This window comes from Tachypleus tridentatus, chromosome 13, assembly GCF_004210375.1.
Source record: "Tachypleus tridentatus isolate NWPU-2018 chromosome 13, ASM421037v1, whole genome shotgun sequence".
Taxonomy (NCBI): Eukaryota; Metazoa; Arthropoda; class Merostomata; order Xiphosura; family Limulidae; genus Tachypleus; species Tachypleus tridentatus.
Genome location: NC_134837.1, coordinates 208,766,915 through 208,786,027, shown reverse-complemented (window position 1 = coordinate 208,786,027; position 19,113 = coordinate 208,766,915). Strand labels below are relative to the sequence as shown.

General features: G+C 32.5%; 1 protein-coding gene across 1 annotated transcript in view; it reads right to left on the bottom strand.

The window, feature by feature from the left end:
* The window catches only part of LOC143236447 (cyclic nucleotide-gated channel beta-3-like), a 56,576-nt gene that overhangs the window by 5,152 nt on the left and 32,311 nt on the right, over positions 1–19,113 (bottom strand). The window contains exons 5-15 of the mRNA XM_076474705.1: positions 18,490–18,669; positions 14,429–14,637; positions 13,564–13,614; positions 11,261–11,347; positions 10,088–10,152; positions 9,768–9,890; positions 8,844–8,985; positions 8,165–8,324; positions 7,249–7,346; positions 4,717–4,800; positions 1,871–1,989 (exon numbers count right to left, since the gene is read on the bottom strand). Coding sequence (XP_076330820.1) covers positions 1,871–1,989; positions 4,717–4,800; positions 7,249–7,346; positions 8,165–8,324; positions 8,844–8,985; positions 9,768–9,890; positions 10,088–10,152; positions 11,261–11,347; positions 13,564–13,614; positions 14,429–14,637; positions 18,490–18,669 — 1,318 coding nt within the window. The remainder of the gene's footprint in view (positions 1–1,870; positions 1,990–4,716; positions 4,801–7,248; positions 7,347–8,164; positions 8,325–8,843; positions 8,986–9,767; positions 9,891–10,087; positions 10,153–11,260; positions 11,348–13,563; positions 13,615–14,428; positions 14,638–18,489; positions 18,670–19,113) is intronic.

The following is a 19,113-nucleotide window of genomic DNA, read 5'->3' as shown; positions in this document are numbered from 1 at the left end:
CTCATTTCTGAGAGACCAGAGATGACAGCCCAATGACAATTTCAAAATTCATTCTAGAATTGTTTAGAAATATTATTTGGTCAGTTAACATGTTAGGTTATTATCTGATCATAAGTATAACATTAATTGGATTGTAAGTCATAATTTTAAGTGTATGCCACAATCATCAGTACAATTGTGGATGGCTGATACATAATGCAAAATGATCTCACAGAGGACACGACACTGGCTAAATGCTTCATAGTTTTGACCTATACACAATACACTTATACATGCATGCTATGTTTTACTTTTCAATAAAAGATAAATGAAATTAATGGGTAAATACCTGTGAAACCTTTGGTTTATCAAGTAAAATCCATGATGATCTGTTGTAACTTGAAATCAACGTGGTTGTCTAATCTTCGTCAAAGTTCAAGATAGAATGGCAATACAACGCCACGAGTTTCTGTGCTTTCAGTGCGTTGTTATGGGACATATGACACATACTTCCGTCTTAATGAAGATGTTGAGTTCTACAGATCTATGTCTCTTTGATGTTAATTGTTAAGTAACAACAACAATTGTGTTTTCCATATTTTATGAATATATGTAGGTAACGATATTTGGAGGCTAAGGGGGGACTGGCTCATTTTTTGGGGGGCTCAAGCCCCCCAAGCCTCCCCTTGGCATCACCACTGAAGTAAATAGATCTCAATTTTAAAAGAACACCATTTTTCGAATAAGCAAGTGTGAAAGAAAGGGCATATGATTACTAGTATCATAATAGTAGGTATACCTATTGCAATATTTAAAGTAGGAATACAGTTACATTGTACTTACAAGATCTTAAATCTGGGCACGTGTGATTGTCCTATTCTGTGTGAAGAACTTGGATGAGGGTATCTCTGGAAATTAGTTGTTTCAGATGCTTTTGGAGGAAACAATGAAGATTGGACCAAATATGTTCAGTCAGTTTCATATCTTGTGACAGGCCTAGCTCTGGGACACTGGTAATATTCCACATTCACACCATCCAGCAACTTACACTAGAACAGAAATGTTTGTGTTCTAGTATTGTTTACAGATAGTTCAGTGAAAGTTCTTGGGAGCACAGTTGCTAAACCAACTACATACACCTACTGTTGTGCAAATTTTGGTTATTTAGAAAAACATTTCTGTCCAAAATTAGGTATGTGTGATAACACATGAGATTTCACTGCTGTGGACATAAGTGTTGCCCAGAGTGGCATTTGTTTATCCAATTTTTCACTGTAGTCCCTGCTACAAAGATAACTTCTGATAGTACTGAAATACACTTGCACCTGTCCTGCAACAGTACTGGGTGTTTGATGTGGATTGTTCTTCACACAGTACAAAGAATCTGTTCTCTTGGTTTTTATGCCCATGTAGTTGAGAAACTCTTATTAACCCAGTGTGATTGGTACAACGTTATTATCCCATTCACTGTGGTCAAGAACCCCAATGGTACAGAAGCAACTCTACATGTTTACAATGCTAAATACCAACAGCAGATAGCTCAGTGTGGCTTTGATCCAAACACAAACAAACTTTAGACAATGGTATTGGCAAGTGACCTGTAATTCCTTGCCAACTTCGTCTTCCTAGCATCCAGTTATGAAACCTCACGGAAATATGGTTAATTCCTTGGATCCTTTTATTTTAGTGTATATTCTGTTGTTTTAACCAAGCAATATCTGTATTTTTTTATGTTAATCTCTACGTAACATTATGGAAATAGTAAGTTTTCATTTTCAAGGGTATTTATTTAATTATAGCCATGCTGCATATATTAGCTTAAAATCGATTAATACTACTTAGTGTTCTTAACTAGGCATAAGAATTAATAAACATAGTTTTAGACTCTTGCCTGATTTCACCGAAAACGCTGCCCTCCGATAAAGTAGCCAAGACTACATCTCCTTTCTCTCCTCCCATCACCTGTACCAGCCCCTTGTTCACAATGTACATTTCTTTTCCTAATTCTCCCTGATAAACAACATATTTATACACGATTATTTTGTACCATCCAAACAATACAGAAAAATGTATTTTGTAACACAACAATCAACTTTAAAATGAAAAAAATGTGAAAAATGATTTTCTTTACTTATTGGTATACTTATATTGTATGGTACAAAGATTCTTGGTATACTAGTGATACAAAAACGTATATCACAAATGTAAGTAACATAATTCTTGCAAATAAAAGGTGATTTTTGTGAAAAGAATAAAAATAGTTCTTTTCATCTTACAGTTTCCTGTTTCCTTGGAATTATCCTCTAGAACTTCCAAAATGAATATCAGATTCTTTTTAGAAGGACTTTTATCTGTTACTTTTTCTACACTAACACCAACTGCAGTGAATTTATCAGTTGTGCAGTAAAAGATGAGAAATCTGAAGTGATTTGAATATAAACATTATTCTTTAAATTGATAATTTGTTGCCAGATTTTCAATTTAAATATTTTTATTATTTCAACTGAATCTCTTTTGTTTTAATTTTACTGTTGGACTTTGTTTCATGGAAGTTGTTTACTACTCTGCAAAATGCAATAACTTGCAGCAAGGGAAATTTCAAGTTTAGATAACAATAAAAGTTGTTGCATTACGAGTTTACTGAAATATGTGAATAGTAGTGTACTTCAATAAAATTTCAATTGTAACTCTGTAACAGGTCACGCAATTTGCACTTTGACAAACCAGTACCACGAAGCATACCATTGATACAAATTTAAATTTGTTGACTGTTTAATATAATGGTTTACATAACAAACAAGATTCCAATACTTTTTCTTTCCAAGCACACCTTCATACTGTTTCACTTTTATAGTACAAGACTGATATCTATAACAGTATAGTTCCATATAACTCTTCACTTTCTATTATATCAGTTATCATCACATCTATGTATTTGAATTCTCTAACAGCCATACTCATATAAACTGGGTGTCCATTCTATACCAGCCATTCTCATTACCACAGAAATTCTTAGAAGTTCTCATTTCCACAGGGACTCTTAGTAATTCTATGTCATCTGTTCTAATTACTACAGCCACTCTTAGTAATTCTATGTCACCTGTTTTCATTACCAGAGGGACTCTTAGTAACTTCTATGTCATCTTTTCTCATTACCACAGGGACTCTTAGTAGTTCTATGTCATCTGTTCTTATTACTACAGGGACTCTTAGTAGTTCTATGTGACCTGTTCTAATTACTAAAGGAAGTTAGTTCTATGTCACCTTTTCTCTTTACTGCAGGGAGTTAGTTCTATGTCACCTGTTTTCATTACTAAAGGGAGTTAGTTCTATGTCACCTGTTCTCATTACTACAGGAGTTAGTTCTATGTCACCTGTTTTCATTACTACAGGGAGTTAGTTCTATGTCACCTGTTCTCATTTCCACAGGGACTCTTAGTAATTCTATGTCATCTGTTCTAATTACTACAGGGACTCTTAGTAGTTCTAAGTCACTTGTTCTGATTACGACAAGGACTCTTAGTAGTTCTAAGTCACTTGTTCTGATTACGACAAGGACTCTTACTAGTTCTATGTCATCTGTTCTACATTACTAACAGGGAGTTAGTTCTATGTCACCTGTTCTCATTACCACAGGGACTCTTAGTAGTTCTATGTCATCTGTTCTTCTTACTACAGGGACTCTTAGTTGTTCTATGTCATCTTTTCTCATTATTATAGGGAGTTAATTCTGTGTCACCTGTTTTCATTACTATAGGGACTCTTAGTAGTTCTATGTCATCTCTTCTTATTACTACAGGGACTCTTAGTAGTTCTATGTCATCTCTTCTCATTACTACAAGGACTCTTAGTAGTTCTATGTCATCTCTTCTCATTACTACAGGGACTCTTAGTAGTTCTATGTCATCTCTTCTCATTACTACAGGGACTCTTAGTAGTTCTATATCATCTCTTCTCATTGCTACAGGGACTCTTAGTAGTTCTGTGTCATCTGTTCTTCTTACTACAGGGACTCTTAGTTGTTCTATGTCATCTTTTCTCATTATTACAGGGAGTTAATTCTATGTCACCTGTTTTCATTACTAAAGGGTCACCTGTTAGTTTCCTATGTCACCTATTCTCATTACTAAATGGAGTTAGTTCTTGGTCACCTGTTCTCATTACTACAGGGAGTTAGTTTGATATCATGTTTTCATTACTACAACTAATTATTTGCATGTCATCTGTTCTCATTAGTTGTGTGTTATTGTCTGCTATGTGTGAGTTAACCTGCAAATGTGCTTCTGTGACATTATTTAACCAATGTTATCTTTTGTAATCTTTCTGTGGTATTTTGGTGTTTAATGGCACCAAGAAACATCATCTAGGATTACATACATTCTGATATATTTGCACATGCAGATGTATATATGAAACAATATCAGTAAATATATACTGACAATAATAAATATACCTTTGTAGAATGATTACCAAAGTTAATAAACAAATCTTGAATTAATAAAATTATCTACGGACATTACAGAAGGAATATTAAACTGTGAATATTTTAAAACTTCTAATAATTGTATTTTCTGAATGATATGTTGTGATAATTTTAGACCTCTTTTGTGAGATAAAATTTACCCAATAAGTGAAAAAAGAAAACTGGTATTTGGCTATTTTCACAATTTGTGTGAAGTACATAAAATCACTATTTATGCAGGAAGTTAACTATGAAGTCACAGCATAATTTCTCACCTTTCTACAAATGTTGTCTCCTGGAAGAAATAAAACTGGTTGTAATTTCAAAACTAGGTCTCTCAAAAGAGCTTTATCACAGTCCTGTCGGAAAACAACTTACAAAAATCAAAAACAAAACTACAGAAATGTACTATAGTTCAACATGTTTAAAGTTCCTACTGTGAGTAACTTTAGGACTAACATGAATGACACAAGCAAATCATCAATGAATTGTTTTAAATAAGGATAAGTTTCACAAAACATCATTTGTAAATGTTTTTATTTAACAGAGGTACTGAAATTAGTTCTTATAATTAATTGTAACAGCTACCAATGAAAAATGTAACTTCTTGTTTGGTCATTTTTAAACAGAAAATTACAATTTTTACTCAACTTAAGCTCAATATGCATAATATTTCTTGTATTAATGTCAGTCAGATTTCTTAAATATGAAGTTTATCCTACCTTTATTAACAAAGAAAATGTTTCTTTGATTATATGGTTTGTTTCACGACATGCAACATTACATTAAAATACTTCCATAAAGCTTCAAGCAAATCAAACAGTCTTCAAGTTGTTAATTAAGATAACATTATTCCACTTTTAACTCTGTACATGTAGAAAATCTCAGGTTTTAATCATGATTAAAGGAACTTATAGCTTTCGTTCCTCAAAGTTACTTCTCATGAAGGGCGATCAACCTTTGTTCCCAGACTTTTTCCTGATGAAGGAACATCCTCCTTCCTCAATAGAGCTTATTTATGAAGAAGGAAAATCAACCTTCAAAAAGCATCGAAGACTTTCTTAATTGTGGTTTAATTACATGCTTTACAAGGCATAGACTTTACAAATATATTACAGTATAATTATACAGAAAAAATGCAATATAATATTTGTCAAGTAAAAACCTTTAGAAATAACTTAGAATCTCCTTTTTTTATTTTTAGTTGGTCACAGAGGGAGCCATTCAAATGGGTAAAGATAAATTAATTGTAATTATACAGTTCAACATTGAAAAACTTTAAAATATCCATCTCAAAAAAATTCCTAAAACCAACAACAAAATAAATAAGTAAATAATATATTTATTTATTTTTTTACAATATTGAAATATAATTGGAAATATGGGAAAAAAGGGTATAAAAGGTAAAAAATATGGGAATGTGTGAAAAGAGTCCAATTACCTATGGATAGTTTATACAGTGATTGAATATCATCCAATTAATCAAACAATGCCACACCAGTTTAAAGCGTACAATAGTACAGTCAGTAATAGTATGCTCAGTAGTAACATTTATGACCTGAGATTGAAATATCACTTGAAAGAAAAGAATGTAGAAATTTAATGTTTCTGCTGATCAAGGTATATTCCATATAAAACATTGTAGCAAGAATGCCATATTTCAGTAACTGTATGCAAAACTCTAAAGAGCACAGAATGAAACAATCAAGGTAGAAAACCAAGATTCCAAATGTAATGGTAAATATTTCATGGCATGTTTGGTAAAAATCTTGCCAACAATGATGCAGTAAATACTGGTGTGAATATAACCTCCAGAACAGTTAGGCACTCATTAGCACAAAGTAGTCCCTGTAGACGTGTAGCTTCTCAAAAACTGCTGTTGTCGAAATAACAAAGCACAAATGTTGAAATGGGCCATATGCCTGGAGGTGGGTGTTCCTTATGGATGAATCCAAGGTTGAATTGTCAACGAACAATGACTATTCTGCCTCAGCCAAACAGGTGAACCGTAATGTAGTCCACATAAACCATCTAAAGTGAAGCTTGATGAGGTGCTGGTACAAGTTAGGGACTTGATCAACAATATTGGTGATCTATACTAAATTGATAACACCCTGACAGCTGGTAAGTATAGGCAGGTTCTTATCTGTCATAATTGCAAAACACCCACAACTATGGCTTAGCCTGCACAATCCTCCAATGTGAACATTCTTAAGGATGCAGAAGTTTCTATACAGAAACTGAGAAAGTCAAAAGGTGTTTAAACAACTTGAATAAATTGTGTAGGACAAAATATAGGGCTTTTAGTACAATGTTTCATGAACTGTATGAGACCATGAAAAAAAATGTTTAATACTAAGTAAAGAAAAGGTCTTTTTTTCATTAAAATTGCTTTTGTATTTTCTGTGATAAAGTCTTGTACCATTAATTAATTCATAATCTAGTTGCTATTACTTGTTTGTGATTCCTGTGTGTGGTTCCATAATTACTTCCAACACACACACAGAAATTTAATACATTTTAAGTATATCATGTGTGAAAAATACAGCTTTGAAGCACTGAAGAGCAAATGGTTTGAATAACCCACATGGACTCCTTCATATCTGATTTCTATAATGCTGTGCACCTCTATTTGACATGGGCTCCCGTACACTTCAGAGTTTGTGTGGGCACACCAGTAAATTGAAGATTAACCCCAGGTGGTGTTTGTGTGATGTAAAACTGTATATAAAAAAACATATAATATTTCCTCAAAACATTTGAGGAAGAAAAATAGTGGTTTTGTTAAAAAACATTAACTTGCTTACCTTAAAAAGTTGAACCTTAACTAAAGTATTGTAATGGACATTGATAGCCACATCTGTTTTCATCTTCATGGGTAAAGAATCCAAAATTTTGCTTTCATCTGAAATGGACAAAAGTTCATGCAATTCTTAATATGTACACAAACATGCACACACAAGCATACTTGCCCCAATAATTTGCATACATGCCTTTCTTTACATATGCCCCCCGCTAGTACAGCGGTATGTCTCCGGATTTACAACGCTAAAATCAGGGGTTCGATTCTCCTTCGGTAGGCTGAGCAGATAGCCCTTTGTGGCTTTGCTATAAGAAAAACACACACACATTCTTTACATAGATAAAATTATAAAATAATTGAACTCGTAACGTTTATTGCAGAGATAAAAAAAAACAGTGTCATTTTCATGTTCAAAATCGGGCTTGATGACCAGTTTGTTTCTGATGAGAGAAATAGTTTTTATGACCTTAAACAGCAAAAATATTAATACTTGGTGCCTGAAAAGATATTACAAATATTTTAGTTTTTAATAATGTTAAATTTCTCTTCAGCAAATATCTATATTAATAAAGTATCAAAACCATAATTTATATTAATTTTATACAGTTGGAAGAAATATCAAATCAGCAAAAGTATTCTTGGAAAACCTATTTTAAATATTTATGCAATTTAAATATCTTGGAATAAAGATAGTGATAAATTAAATTATATAGCTCACATTTAGGATTTATACTTCTACAAGTTAAAAGAAGAAACACAAATATTAAAGCAAAATCCATTTTCCTAATGATTAACCACCAAAACTTCAGAATTTTAAAACCATGAAAAATATTTAGGGTGGGAAATAAGAGATGAATTAATAAAGAGTTAAAACTATTACACCAATATTATATGGCAAAAGATGTTACACAGTAGCTTACGCAATGTTTTCTGTTGTTCCCATGTGTGATTTAACCACAGTCTAACCCTGTACTGAAGGTTCTCAGGTAGGTTTAAGTGTCTCATGTATCGAACCATTTGATCCATCACCTGATGATACTGAGTGGTGTTCTGTGTGGCTGTGGCAACAATATCCCGAATCTGGAACCATACAAAAATACTTCCTGGATTTTACATACACAAAAACTTCCCTAAAAAGATTTAGTCAAATACATGAAACTTATTTAAAAACTAGAAGTCCAAGTCCATTGTTCTGACTAGACAGTTTCAAACTTTTTTCACACACTCCTTAAAATACCTTAAACTTAAAACATTTTCACAATTTCTCTTCTAATAATGTCTGAAATTAACAATATTTTCCACACACCCCTCACAATATTGTGTCAAATAAACAATATTCTTCTCAGCTTTTTTATTCAATTAGCAAAATTATTTGAATGCAGAAGATCATGTTAACATGTTATGAATTTGTATTGGACCAACTGAAACCATTCTTTTCCTAGAAACTGTGTCCAATCTACTAAGAATAACACATCTGAAATTGGTCTGTCTATATAAATAAGTGAAACAAAAAATTTCCCTGCCTGACTCAATAGAAATATATTTTTGTCAGTGACTGGACACTAAACTTTAAAAATACTATAAAGTATAAAAATTTACCTGACCAATCAAGAAAGCAAATATAAAAACACCAGTAAGCCAACTGACTGTCATAAAGATGTATTCATATTCATTTTTAGGTTTTGGATTTTTTCCAATAGATGTCGCTGTTTTGGTAGCAAAATACATGCAACGGATATACCTGGAAACATGAAGTTATATTTTTGCAGTAGTTGATAATATCCTAATTAGTTCAATACATTCTAAGGCTTTTTTTTTTCTTTAATGGTACCACAATAACTGTAACATATATAGTTTGATAATTAATAAATACAAGATTCCCAGACTTTTTATGTCAGTGCAACTTTTTTTTTCCTGAAAAGTTGGAATATATCTGTAAAACACTGAACACCAAAAATGTACAGCATTAGTGAGTTCCCCTGGAAAGTCTTATTCCATGTCCCTTAGTGGAACATGTTATTATTTGTTATGATGGGCCTATCAACTTAGGCCTCATGCAATTACATTCTTTGAATTTCTCTAATGCTGCAATAAATTTACAGAATAGAAAAACCCAAATAAAGTACTAGTACTCCAGAACAGAACAGAATAAAAAGTCTTTCACTCTTATAATTGCAGTTCTAAAACATGTTTATTTATTCTACATTTTTTATAAATTCTTTTCTCATATATTTTCTTTCCTCAAATATTCTCTCAACTTGAAGTACTGTAAAACTTGAAAGTTGTAATGGTAAATGAAAGCAGCATGCTTACGTCCATTTTATAAATATTTTATCTTCTTCTCGTAAATTATTCAGTAATTCATCATCACCTTACGCTCTACAAAATTATCATTCTTATATAATTTTAAAGTAAAAAAGAAAAAAAACAAAAATCATGCATTAGACTATTCTCAAACCATTTAAATATCATAATGTTTAATTTTAAGAAGTTAGTTCTATCAACATGCTGTTGGTTACGTACGCATTTCCTTCCCCTTGAAACACCCAATCATTGGAACCAATTCCCTCCCACACAGACATGGCATAATAACCACAGGCATTCAGGTGAATGAGGTACATCATGTAGATTAATGTTCGTAAGATTCTGGAACAAAGACAAGCAAAAGTTTTAGTAATTGTTTTTTATATATATAGTAATAACTAAACAACACAAAATACTTCATGCAAACATTTGTATAACATACTGAAATAATCTTTAAATATTACAGCAGTTACTTCTGCTTCATTAGAAAGTAAAGGTTAAAAGGTTATTATGGAATACCAAAATGATTATCTATCTACCTGACAACATAGGGAGATTTAGCCATTGCATCCATTCTGTTGAAAAATTCCCAGAAAGTCTGAACCTGTATGAATTCATGAAAACAAAATATTGGCATACTTCTACATCTTTAGTTTTCAGCCAGTGGCCGATTTTTTTTTACTAAGGTATCTTCCTATTTTTTAGAATACGTATTGATTATAGTCTCTTCAAATATTTCTCAAATTTCTGGCATGCTCACTTGTGCATGTTTTATTTGTTGAATTTTCTACAAAGCTAGTCAGTGGCTATCTGCACTAGCTCTCCTTACTTTTGAAATGACAACCAAGACAGAATGCATCTAATCAACACCATTAATTCTTGAATTAATCTTTGCTAAACAGTTGTAGGATTTATCCTCATATTTAATGCCCTTAGAAATGAAAGGGCAAACACGTTTTGTGATCAGTTTTTAACTTAATTATTTATGTTCTTTAGAAATTGTCAGATACATTATCCATTACTTTCTCTTGTATCATAACTGTTTCAGTGCTGCAAATGCAAGTTTCTGATGTATCATTATGTATGAAGCAGAAATACTTCCAGTTACTCTTTACATAAGAATGAAAACTGAAGAAAAATAAAAATATAAAAATATTCTGTATTGTTAAGAAAAAGCTATCTATAGTACAGATTATATACACAAATCATGTATTACTTGTCGTTTGAGGCACTTAATGGGTAACCAACAGATCTTCTAAATCTGTAAAGCCTTCTGGTTAAAAGAAAAGGTTAAATGAATTTCCAACTATTTTAACCAATCAAAAATAATAAAGATTCTACTTTAATAAGATTTCTAATCAACCAGTTTAGGAGATTATTTAAATATAGAGACACTTGTAACAAATTTAGAACTTACAAAGAGGAACATAATCAGTGATGTTGAGAAAACCCACTTGTGGAGAATAATATATATGTAAAGAGGAACATGATGCAAATCAGAATTTTAGTCACAAACAGATTAATAAATATTTATGAAAAGATAATATTTTAACAAAGAAAAGGTGAATTAAAAATTTTATGTATATTGTAAAACCAACCATGTCAAAAAATTGTACCATTTAATATAAATATTAAAATTTGAAGACATGTATATACAAATAGCACAATTATATTTTTAATCTTATATTTAAAACTGTTAATTTTTATGTCACCTTCAACATTCTGGGAAATCGAAACAAAGCATTAAAACCATATACAAAATACAGCAAATCCAAGGGAAAAAGAGACAGCAGGTCCATCTGGAATAGAGAAATGATAATAGTCATTGTTATATATCATGCACTTCTTAAAGTTCTTCACTAATAATGCCAATAAACACAACTCAGATACCCAGCTTATACACTCCTTGAAGTTGTTCACTAATTATGTCAATAAACACAATTCAATTACCCATGTTACACACATCTCAAAGTTGTTCACTAATTATGCCAGTAAACACAATTCAATTACCCATCTCATACACGTCTTAAATTTTTTCACTTATTATGTTAATAAACATAATTAAGTAGCTAATACAATTTTCAATATTAAAAGTAACTTAAGGTTTACTAAACAATCTATAATAAAATTATGTTAGCCTGTGATAAGTTTATGCAATTGTAAAAAGGAACTTCCACACATAAAGTTAATACAAGTTTTCTATGTTATCTCTAACTCTCATTTTAGTTTAAAAGATAAGCACAATTATTAATTTAATCATAGTTATAAGTACAAATTCTCAGATTCAGTGAATTATGAAAACATCTATCAGATATCAATACTACATACCACACTTGGACATTGTTATGCAAAAGTGACTTAGCCCACAAAATCCCAAAAACAATTGAATACTTTATGGAGTAAATAAATGCTAGTCTTTCTTGTGAGGAATGATCTAAACCCAATCTCTTTAGACTGTTGCTAGAGATTGGAAAAGTTCTACCCTACACTCATATTATCATATTATACAAAACAGATCTTTGCATTTTAGATCATTTTTTGGAGAATAATTTTGAAAATGATAATAGTAATGTGTTGAATGTCCTGTAATTATGTCTGCCTCATCTTATTTGTTCACTTTTTTACTCTCAGTGTTCGAAAAAGCACTTTTTATCAACAATTATTACTATACTTTGGAATGTCCTTAATCCTAGCATGACATACTACTGATTTGGGTCTACCAACCAATACTTATCAGTGACTGATAAAAATCCCATGACACATTCCAGTTACCTGTAAGGTCGTAAATTACTATAAAAAAATAAAAAATAGGTTTGCCTTCTGCACAATAAATAGCACTTCACATTGTAAATGTTCAACATTATTTTTCACACATTCATGAGATAGAGAGTATGAATACAGGTGTCACTTCCAACAACTAGTACATACATTACCATAACTTGTATAGATATGAACCTTCAAGATAAGAACATTATTGATGATGCAGATGGCTTTGATGAAGAGCTGAATTTCTTTACTGAGAAGGACTAATCTTATTTCATTTACTACAAGCACTACAACAAAAAACACTAATGATTAGAATGAAAATATTCATTTCTGCAGTTAGTTTTTGTGAATAAATCTTCAAGAATGTATCAAAATTACAAGTTATTTATCATTATGCTCCTTGACATCTTTTAAAAAATAGCAGTAATGGGAAATTTATATTAAGGAAATTTGACCTAAGCCACCAATTGTCTTTTTTGAATAATAATGAATAGTTTGCTATTATGAAAGTTTTATATCCTAATAACAATAGTGACTTACATGGTTAAAGTTAGAATGTACATCTGGTACTCATAACCAATGTTTTAAAAGAAAGCAAAATGTTTTGGTGATTTGCTGAAATCTTTGATTTGTGGGTTAAGTCAGTTTTGCATAACAGTATTTATTTATAAGTTACTCAGATGTAAACAGTTTCTCCTGCCTATGTTAAGATCTTAACAATATCTTCAAAGAAATAACCCTTTGTTGAACTGTCAGAAAATGAAAATTAAAGTTCAGATAAAGTTTCTTCTTCTTACACTTAACTGACACATCAGTTGTTTTGCCTTCAAAATATTATGTACATACATAACTTACACTACTAAATTCACCCTTAGTTTTAAATCTACAAAGACCACACTCTATAAACAAGTTTTTTCTTAAATGCTGGTTATTTCTTTTATGAAAGTTCTACCTGCTGCAATTTTTTTACAGGCTCATAATTGGTCATTTTATCAAGATTTAGATAATTTACATAAAAATATGTAACATTTAAACAGAAGTGAAAACAAAAACAAAAGTAACTAAATAAATGGGTCAACAGAAGTTCTTCAGTCATAACACAATTAACTACTTATAAAACAAACTTACTGATTAAAAATCTAGTGATTTTTTGCTTTTTTACAATGAAAAAATAAAGAAGGCAACAACAAGTAGAAAAAATAATATGTTCGCAATAAAAAATGTTGATTTCATAACATCAAACACTCACCTTAAACATCGTTTTCTTAAAATAATTCTTTCGTGTAGCTGCTAAATCTTCCTACAAATAATAAATTAAACAAAATATCCAGTTAAGCCATCACATTCTAATTACTTTGAATTTTGAAATGGCAGAAGCATTCATACGTTTTAAATTTGAACTGAGGAATAAAAATATTCTAAACTGATAATTCAAACATATTTCATGTGAATTTATGCTCCTAAAAATCAAATTTCAAAATAACTGATTCTAGCTAACTTATTTATTATCTATTCTCTCTTTCAAGATATCTTCTTCATTACTCAGAGATACAACTGTGAAACGTAAATGGTTTAAACTTGCTTATCATCTGATAGTCTTATGTGCTTTCTAGACAGGAAAGTCAATTTTATCAACAGGATACATCAAAACAACACCTTTAAAACTGTCCATTGGTCCAAATTATTCTAATGAATACCAGTAATAAAAAAAAATAGGTTAGTAAGTTGGCTTTCAGTCCATATTCCTTCCCGAGTGTATGTATAAGACTAATGTATAAATGCCTTGTAACTTTTCATTATGAAATGAAGCAACTTATTAAGAACATGATATGTGAAACGTAAAATGATCTTACAAAATAAAATTTACTGCTGGACAAATTTATTGTTTTTAGTCAAATTCAAGTTACACAGACTTATCGACATAAATTTCTGTACAACCATCATTATATCTTGATTTTTCTAAATATATCTTTCTGGTTTTTTTTCATTGCTCAGATGTTAGATTATTACACTAAACTTTAATGTACGAGTTGCTACAGTAAGAACAATTTTCTTTATTTAAGCACTGCATATGAATGTATCAGATACTTTGTAAAAGACAAGTTAATACGCACCACCCAGAATCCCTCATGAAGATATCTCACACGAACTTTAAACACCACCATATCTATTATGTAGATAACATCACAGAAGTAGTCAAAACTCAAAAGATATGGGAGACTTTCTGGTGTTTGATATTGAAACACAGCTCGTAAGAAAATGGACCAAGTGTTGTACACAAAACATAAGGTGACAATCAATAACCAAGAGATGTAAATCTTACCTATAAAAAGTAGACATAAAAGCAGTTATGTTTCATTCACAATGTGAAGTAAAAAGACTATTTACAGTTTACAGACAACAAGAGACCATCTGACCCTTCAAAGCTACCATTTACACTTATTCTTGAGAAAAATAACAGTAATTTAAACCCATCTTTAATCGAAGGAAATAATTTCTTGAAGTACAGTCTTTTGAAAACTTAAAAAAACAATTTGATAAAATATTTATGAAGTTTTGTTAGTTTACATAATGATACATAAACTGATGTGTAGCATTCAGAATTTACTCAATTTGAAAGATAAAATTGCTAAGATAGTACCTCAATATAGATGCCTTAGATGTAATTGTAGATATGTAGGTTCTATTATTAAAACTTCAGAACAAGTTTGATAAAGCAGTTCTATTATCGATATTTTCAAAATCTCAGTTTCTGTAATTTAATGTTACATCATTGTCATTCATTTCACCTTGAGCCCTGAACTTATACAATTTATTCCTATTACTCCTCAAATTAGGATCCTAGTATCTGAGCTAATTATCAAACATACAATGTTTACTTTTAAGTCTGATGGAATTCTCATTAAAAAAACTTAAAAAACAAACATATAATATGTTCTAATTCCAAATTCATCCTTACCCTAGCTATTCTACCAATCCATTTATTAACAACTTTCAAAGCTCTCTCATCACTAAACATGTTTAGATTGAATAACTTTTAGTGAACATATTTAGAGCCTCCCAAAACATCCTACTACCTAACCTGCTTAAGTGGAACCCATTTCTAATGCATAATTCTCTCTTACCCTAAAAGCTATCCCACAGGTCCAACTAAGGCCACCTGTTGTTCTAAGCAGACTCTTTTATTTAAACCTTTATTCCTGCCACATAGTTCAGGGATCAAAATATTGCATTCCTGTATTTCTAAGGAATTTCATCTTTATAGTTGGCTTTCCCGATCAAAAATATATGGTCTATCCATATTCTTCCAGTTATGACTAATGAAAGTCAACATATTATGTAAATTAAATTAAAAAAAAGAAAAATGTACAAATAAATGAAACATTAAATATGGGAATGTAATCTTCCCAATAGTTTTCCCTCTAGTGAATGTAATTTTATTTCATTATTTCTATCCCTATAATATATTACTACACAGAGCTTAAGGAAACATTCACAAATCATTATGCATCAAAACAGGATGTTAGTTAGAGAAGTGGAAGACATAAAATAAGGAAGACCAGTTAATTAATTAATTCAAAGTATATAAATGTATATGAACAGAACAGACCACAATACGAGAACTGATAAATGTAAGAATAAAGAATGTTAAAGACCTGCCAACAGAGGTGATCTAGAACTTAGCAAAGGCTTATGAATAGAGCTGGAAGTCAGGAGTCATCCCAGAAGTCTGGACAGATGCTTTCATAAGTGCTGTGCCAAAGCCAGGAAAAGACTACAAAAGCCTCAAGGAATATCATATCATTGTGGTACGGAACTTTATTGGAAAGATCCCTGAGAGAGTTATTGCTTGCTATATCCCCAAACAGGTGCTCAGGAAACACCTGCTTCCTGATGGTCTTGAAGGATACAGACCTCAACGTGAAACTTGAATCAATGCTGCCAGCTTCATAGCAGAAATGTGATTTGGTTTTGAATGGAAGGAGAACACTCCAGCAGTTGCCCTTGATCTTGAAGATGCCTACAATAGGGTGCAACTTCCTCTCCTCACTGACAAGATGTTGCACTTGGGACTCCCAACTTTGTGGATTATTTAACCCATATAGGGTTATGCCAGCCCTCAGCTGGCACTGTGTCATAATGAAACTTGCTGAATGGAGGTCAGACTGGTCAACCATAAGCACTGGCCTCCCACAGGGTTCACCTCTGTCACCTGTCCTTTTTAACATTTACATCCTTGATCTAGCAAGGCTGGATAGACCTAACATCAGAATCAAACCTTTGCTGATGACATCTTGGTTCATACCAGTGGGACATCTACAGAAATTATCACAAGTAGGATTGAACCCAGGCCGGGCCACATAAGAGACTGGTGTAAAGATAATGGCATGTTAATTAATCCACAGAAGGACAAAACACCGTTTCTTACTCTCAACACATCAGATATTCCCATTCCAACTTTCGGAGGCACATAAATTACACAGGAGGGCTCATTGTGCTATCTAGACATTGTGTTTGACAGGCAACTGAACTTCTCCAAACATGTGGATGAGCTCATTGTCAGGGCCACAAAAGAAATGAATGCCATTCGTGCTGCAGCAGGCAGGCATGCTAGGAATATCACTTGAACATGCCCTTGTGCTTTCAGTGGTTGATTATGCACTGTCCCTGGCACAGCTCAGCAACAACAAACTTGGAAAGATGGAAAGGCTGCAGAACGCATGTCTCAGGATCATCACAGGTTGCACCAAACAACTCCAGTGCCAGTACTCCATCATCTCACTGGATTCCCAAGTACCAAGGACAGGCAAACATCACAAAGAGCCATACTGTTTGCCAAGGCTTAACAAAGTCCAAGGCATGGACTTCACATCCTTACAAGGAAGTACTCTTTCACTGCTGAACCATCCAACCAACAAAGATGTTCTCTATGCTACACAAGACTTGAAGTGGCACATCGGTCTCATCTAAAGAGAACATCATGGCTTGAAGTAGCTGCACTGGCTTGCAAGAAGATCTACAATTCATATTTCCTCCCAACCTACCTCCATGGCTTTGGTCTGCGAAGAAGAATGGCTGTGCCAACCTGCTGTGATTGTCAAGTTCAACAGAGATTATAGAGAGTTGCCTCAAAGTGCACCAGAAGCGGCATGTCAGGTGATGTTCCAGGAACTTGGCCAAAAGGTAAATCTCATCATTGCAACAGATGGCTCGTTCACACCAGAGATCATGAGAGCAGATTGGGGAGTTGCTGCATTTCTGGATGGCACACCCATAACTGAGAAGTCAGGAGCATGCATCCTGTACACAAGTAACGCCAGGATTGAGGCTGTCAAGCAAGCTCTTGGATGGCTTGTCTGAGAATCCCCTGATGTCACCACAGTTGTGTCTGCGACTCATGGCAGTGTTGCAGAAAATCAGAGTAGCTGACTACCTGATGGGTGGAGAGAAGCTGCACCTTATCTCCATGATAAATCTCCCACCTTTTGTATGTCCCAGGCCACGCTGGTGTAAAGTACAATGAGAAGACTGACCAACTTAAAGCAACAGAACCAACAGACCAGATATCACTCTTTCCTCGAGATATTTAATACTCTTGTGCCAGCAATCAACACGCCAGAGCATCAGAGTGTCTTTCGTACACTCAGAAGAGGGATATTGAATTCTCAGCCTCAAGGCCCCTTTTGGTATCTCTCGTGACACTCACAACAAAGGCTCGGACAGATGTCACAGAAATCAGCTAATTACCAGCAACATTAGCAGAAGTACACTCGACCTCCTATTAACCGGAAGGGTCAAGGCAGAGAGGATTTGTGACCAGCTGGACTCATCCTCCGGAATGCTCACTTGCCAACCCAAGCCCAAACAATGGATAGATAAGTTAAACAAGGAGTAATACAGATAAATAAATTACGAATAAAATTATTTGTTATTTAGGCAAATAACAGATAAATAAATAGTAGTTTAATCACAAAATCTGCATGATTAGAAAGACTAAACAACAAATAATAAAATATCGTTGAAAAATATTCTGATGAAACTGGAAGCAACCCTATGTACAAAGGATGACCAACTTTTACACGTGATATATTACAGTGTATTAATTTAAATAGGAGTCTCTGTAACATTTTTTTCTCTCTTAACAACACTGAAGTTTCAATAATCTTTATCTTACTTTGTGGATCCAAAACTCGTGGAAATGAAAAAATAAATTGCTTAAACATTCTGCAACACCAGATTCCTTTGTCTTCTTCCATCCAATCGTTAGCAGCAGATGGATCGTCATCTTGAATTAAAGATGCTAAACGTGGTCGATCGTGCTGTTTTTCATTTTCCACCTCATTAAGAGAAAGTGCTGTTCACAAAAGGCGAATAAACTTATGAAATTGTAAGTATCTTAATATATCATTAGTTGGAGTTGTACTTTAATATATTCATAGTATCCTCTTTTTATACATTGGCAAAATAGCGAGAGAACAGTTATTCATATGGCCACGATGAAAATTCTTACCTATATTTTATCTGTATATTCTAAAATATGTGTTATTCAGGGAAAGAAGTATCAAAATCACAAGGATTTAAACCCTCTTTTCAACACTTGAACAGCTAGTTAATGTCATGTCCAAAAAACTCCATTGTAAAAAATATACATGGAATATCCAAACATGTATTATTGTTATTACTGCTTTACACAAACTTTATTTCATGGAAATCACAAGAACTTAGTGACATTCGATATACTTTTTTGCTTATGTAGAAGTTCCACAAGTAAATCTAAAAGATATCACAAATGATTTAC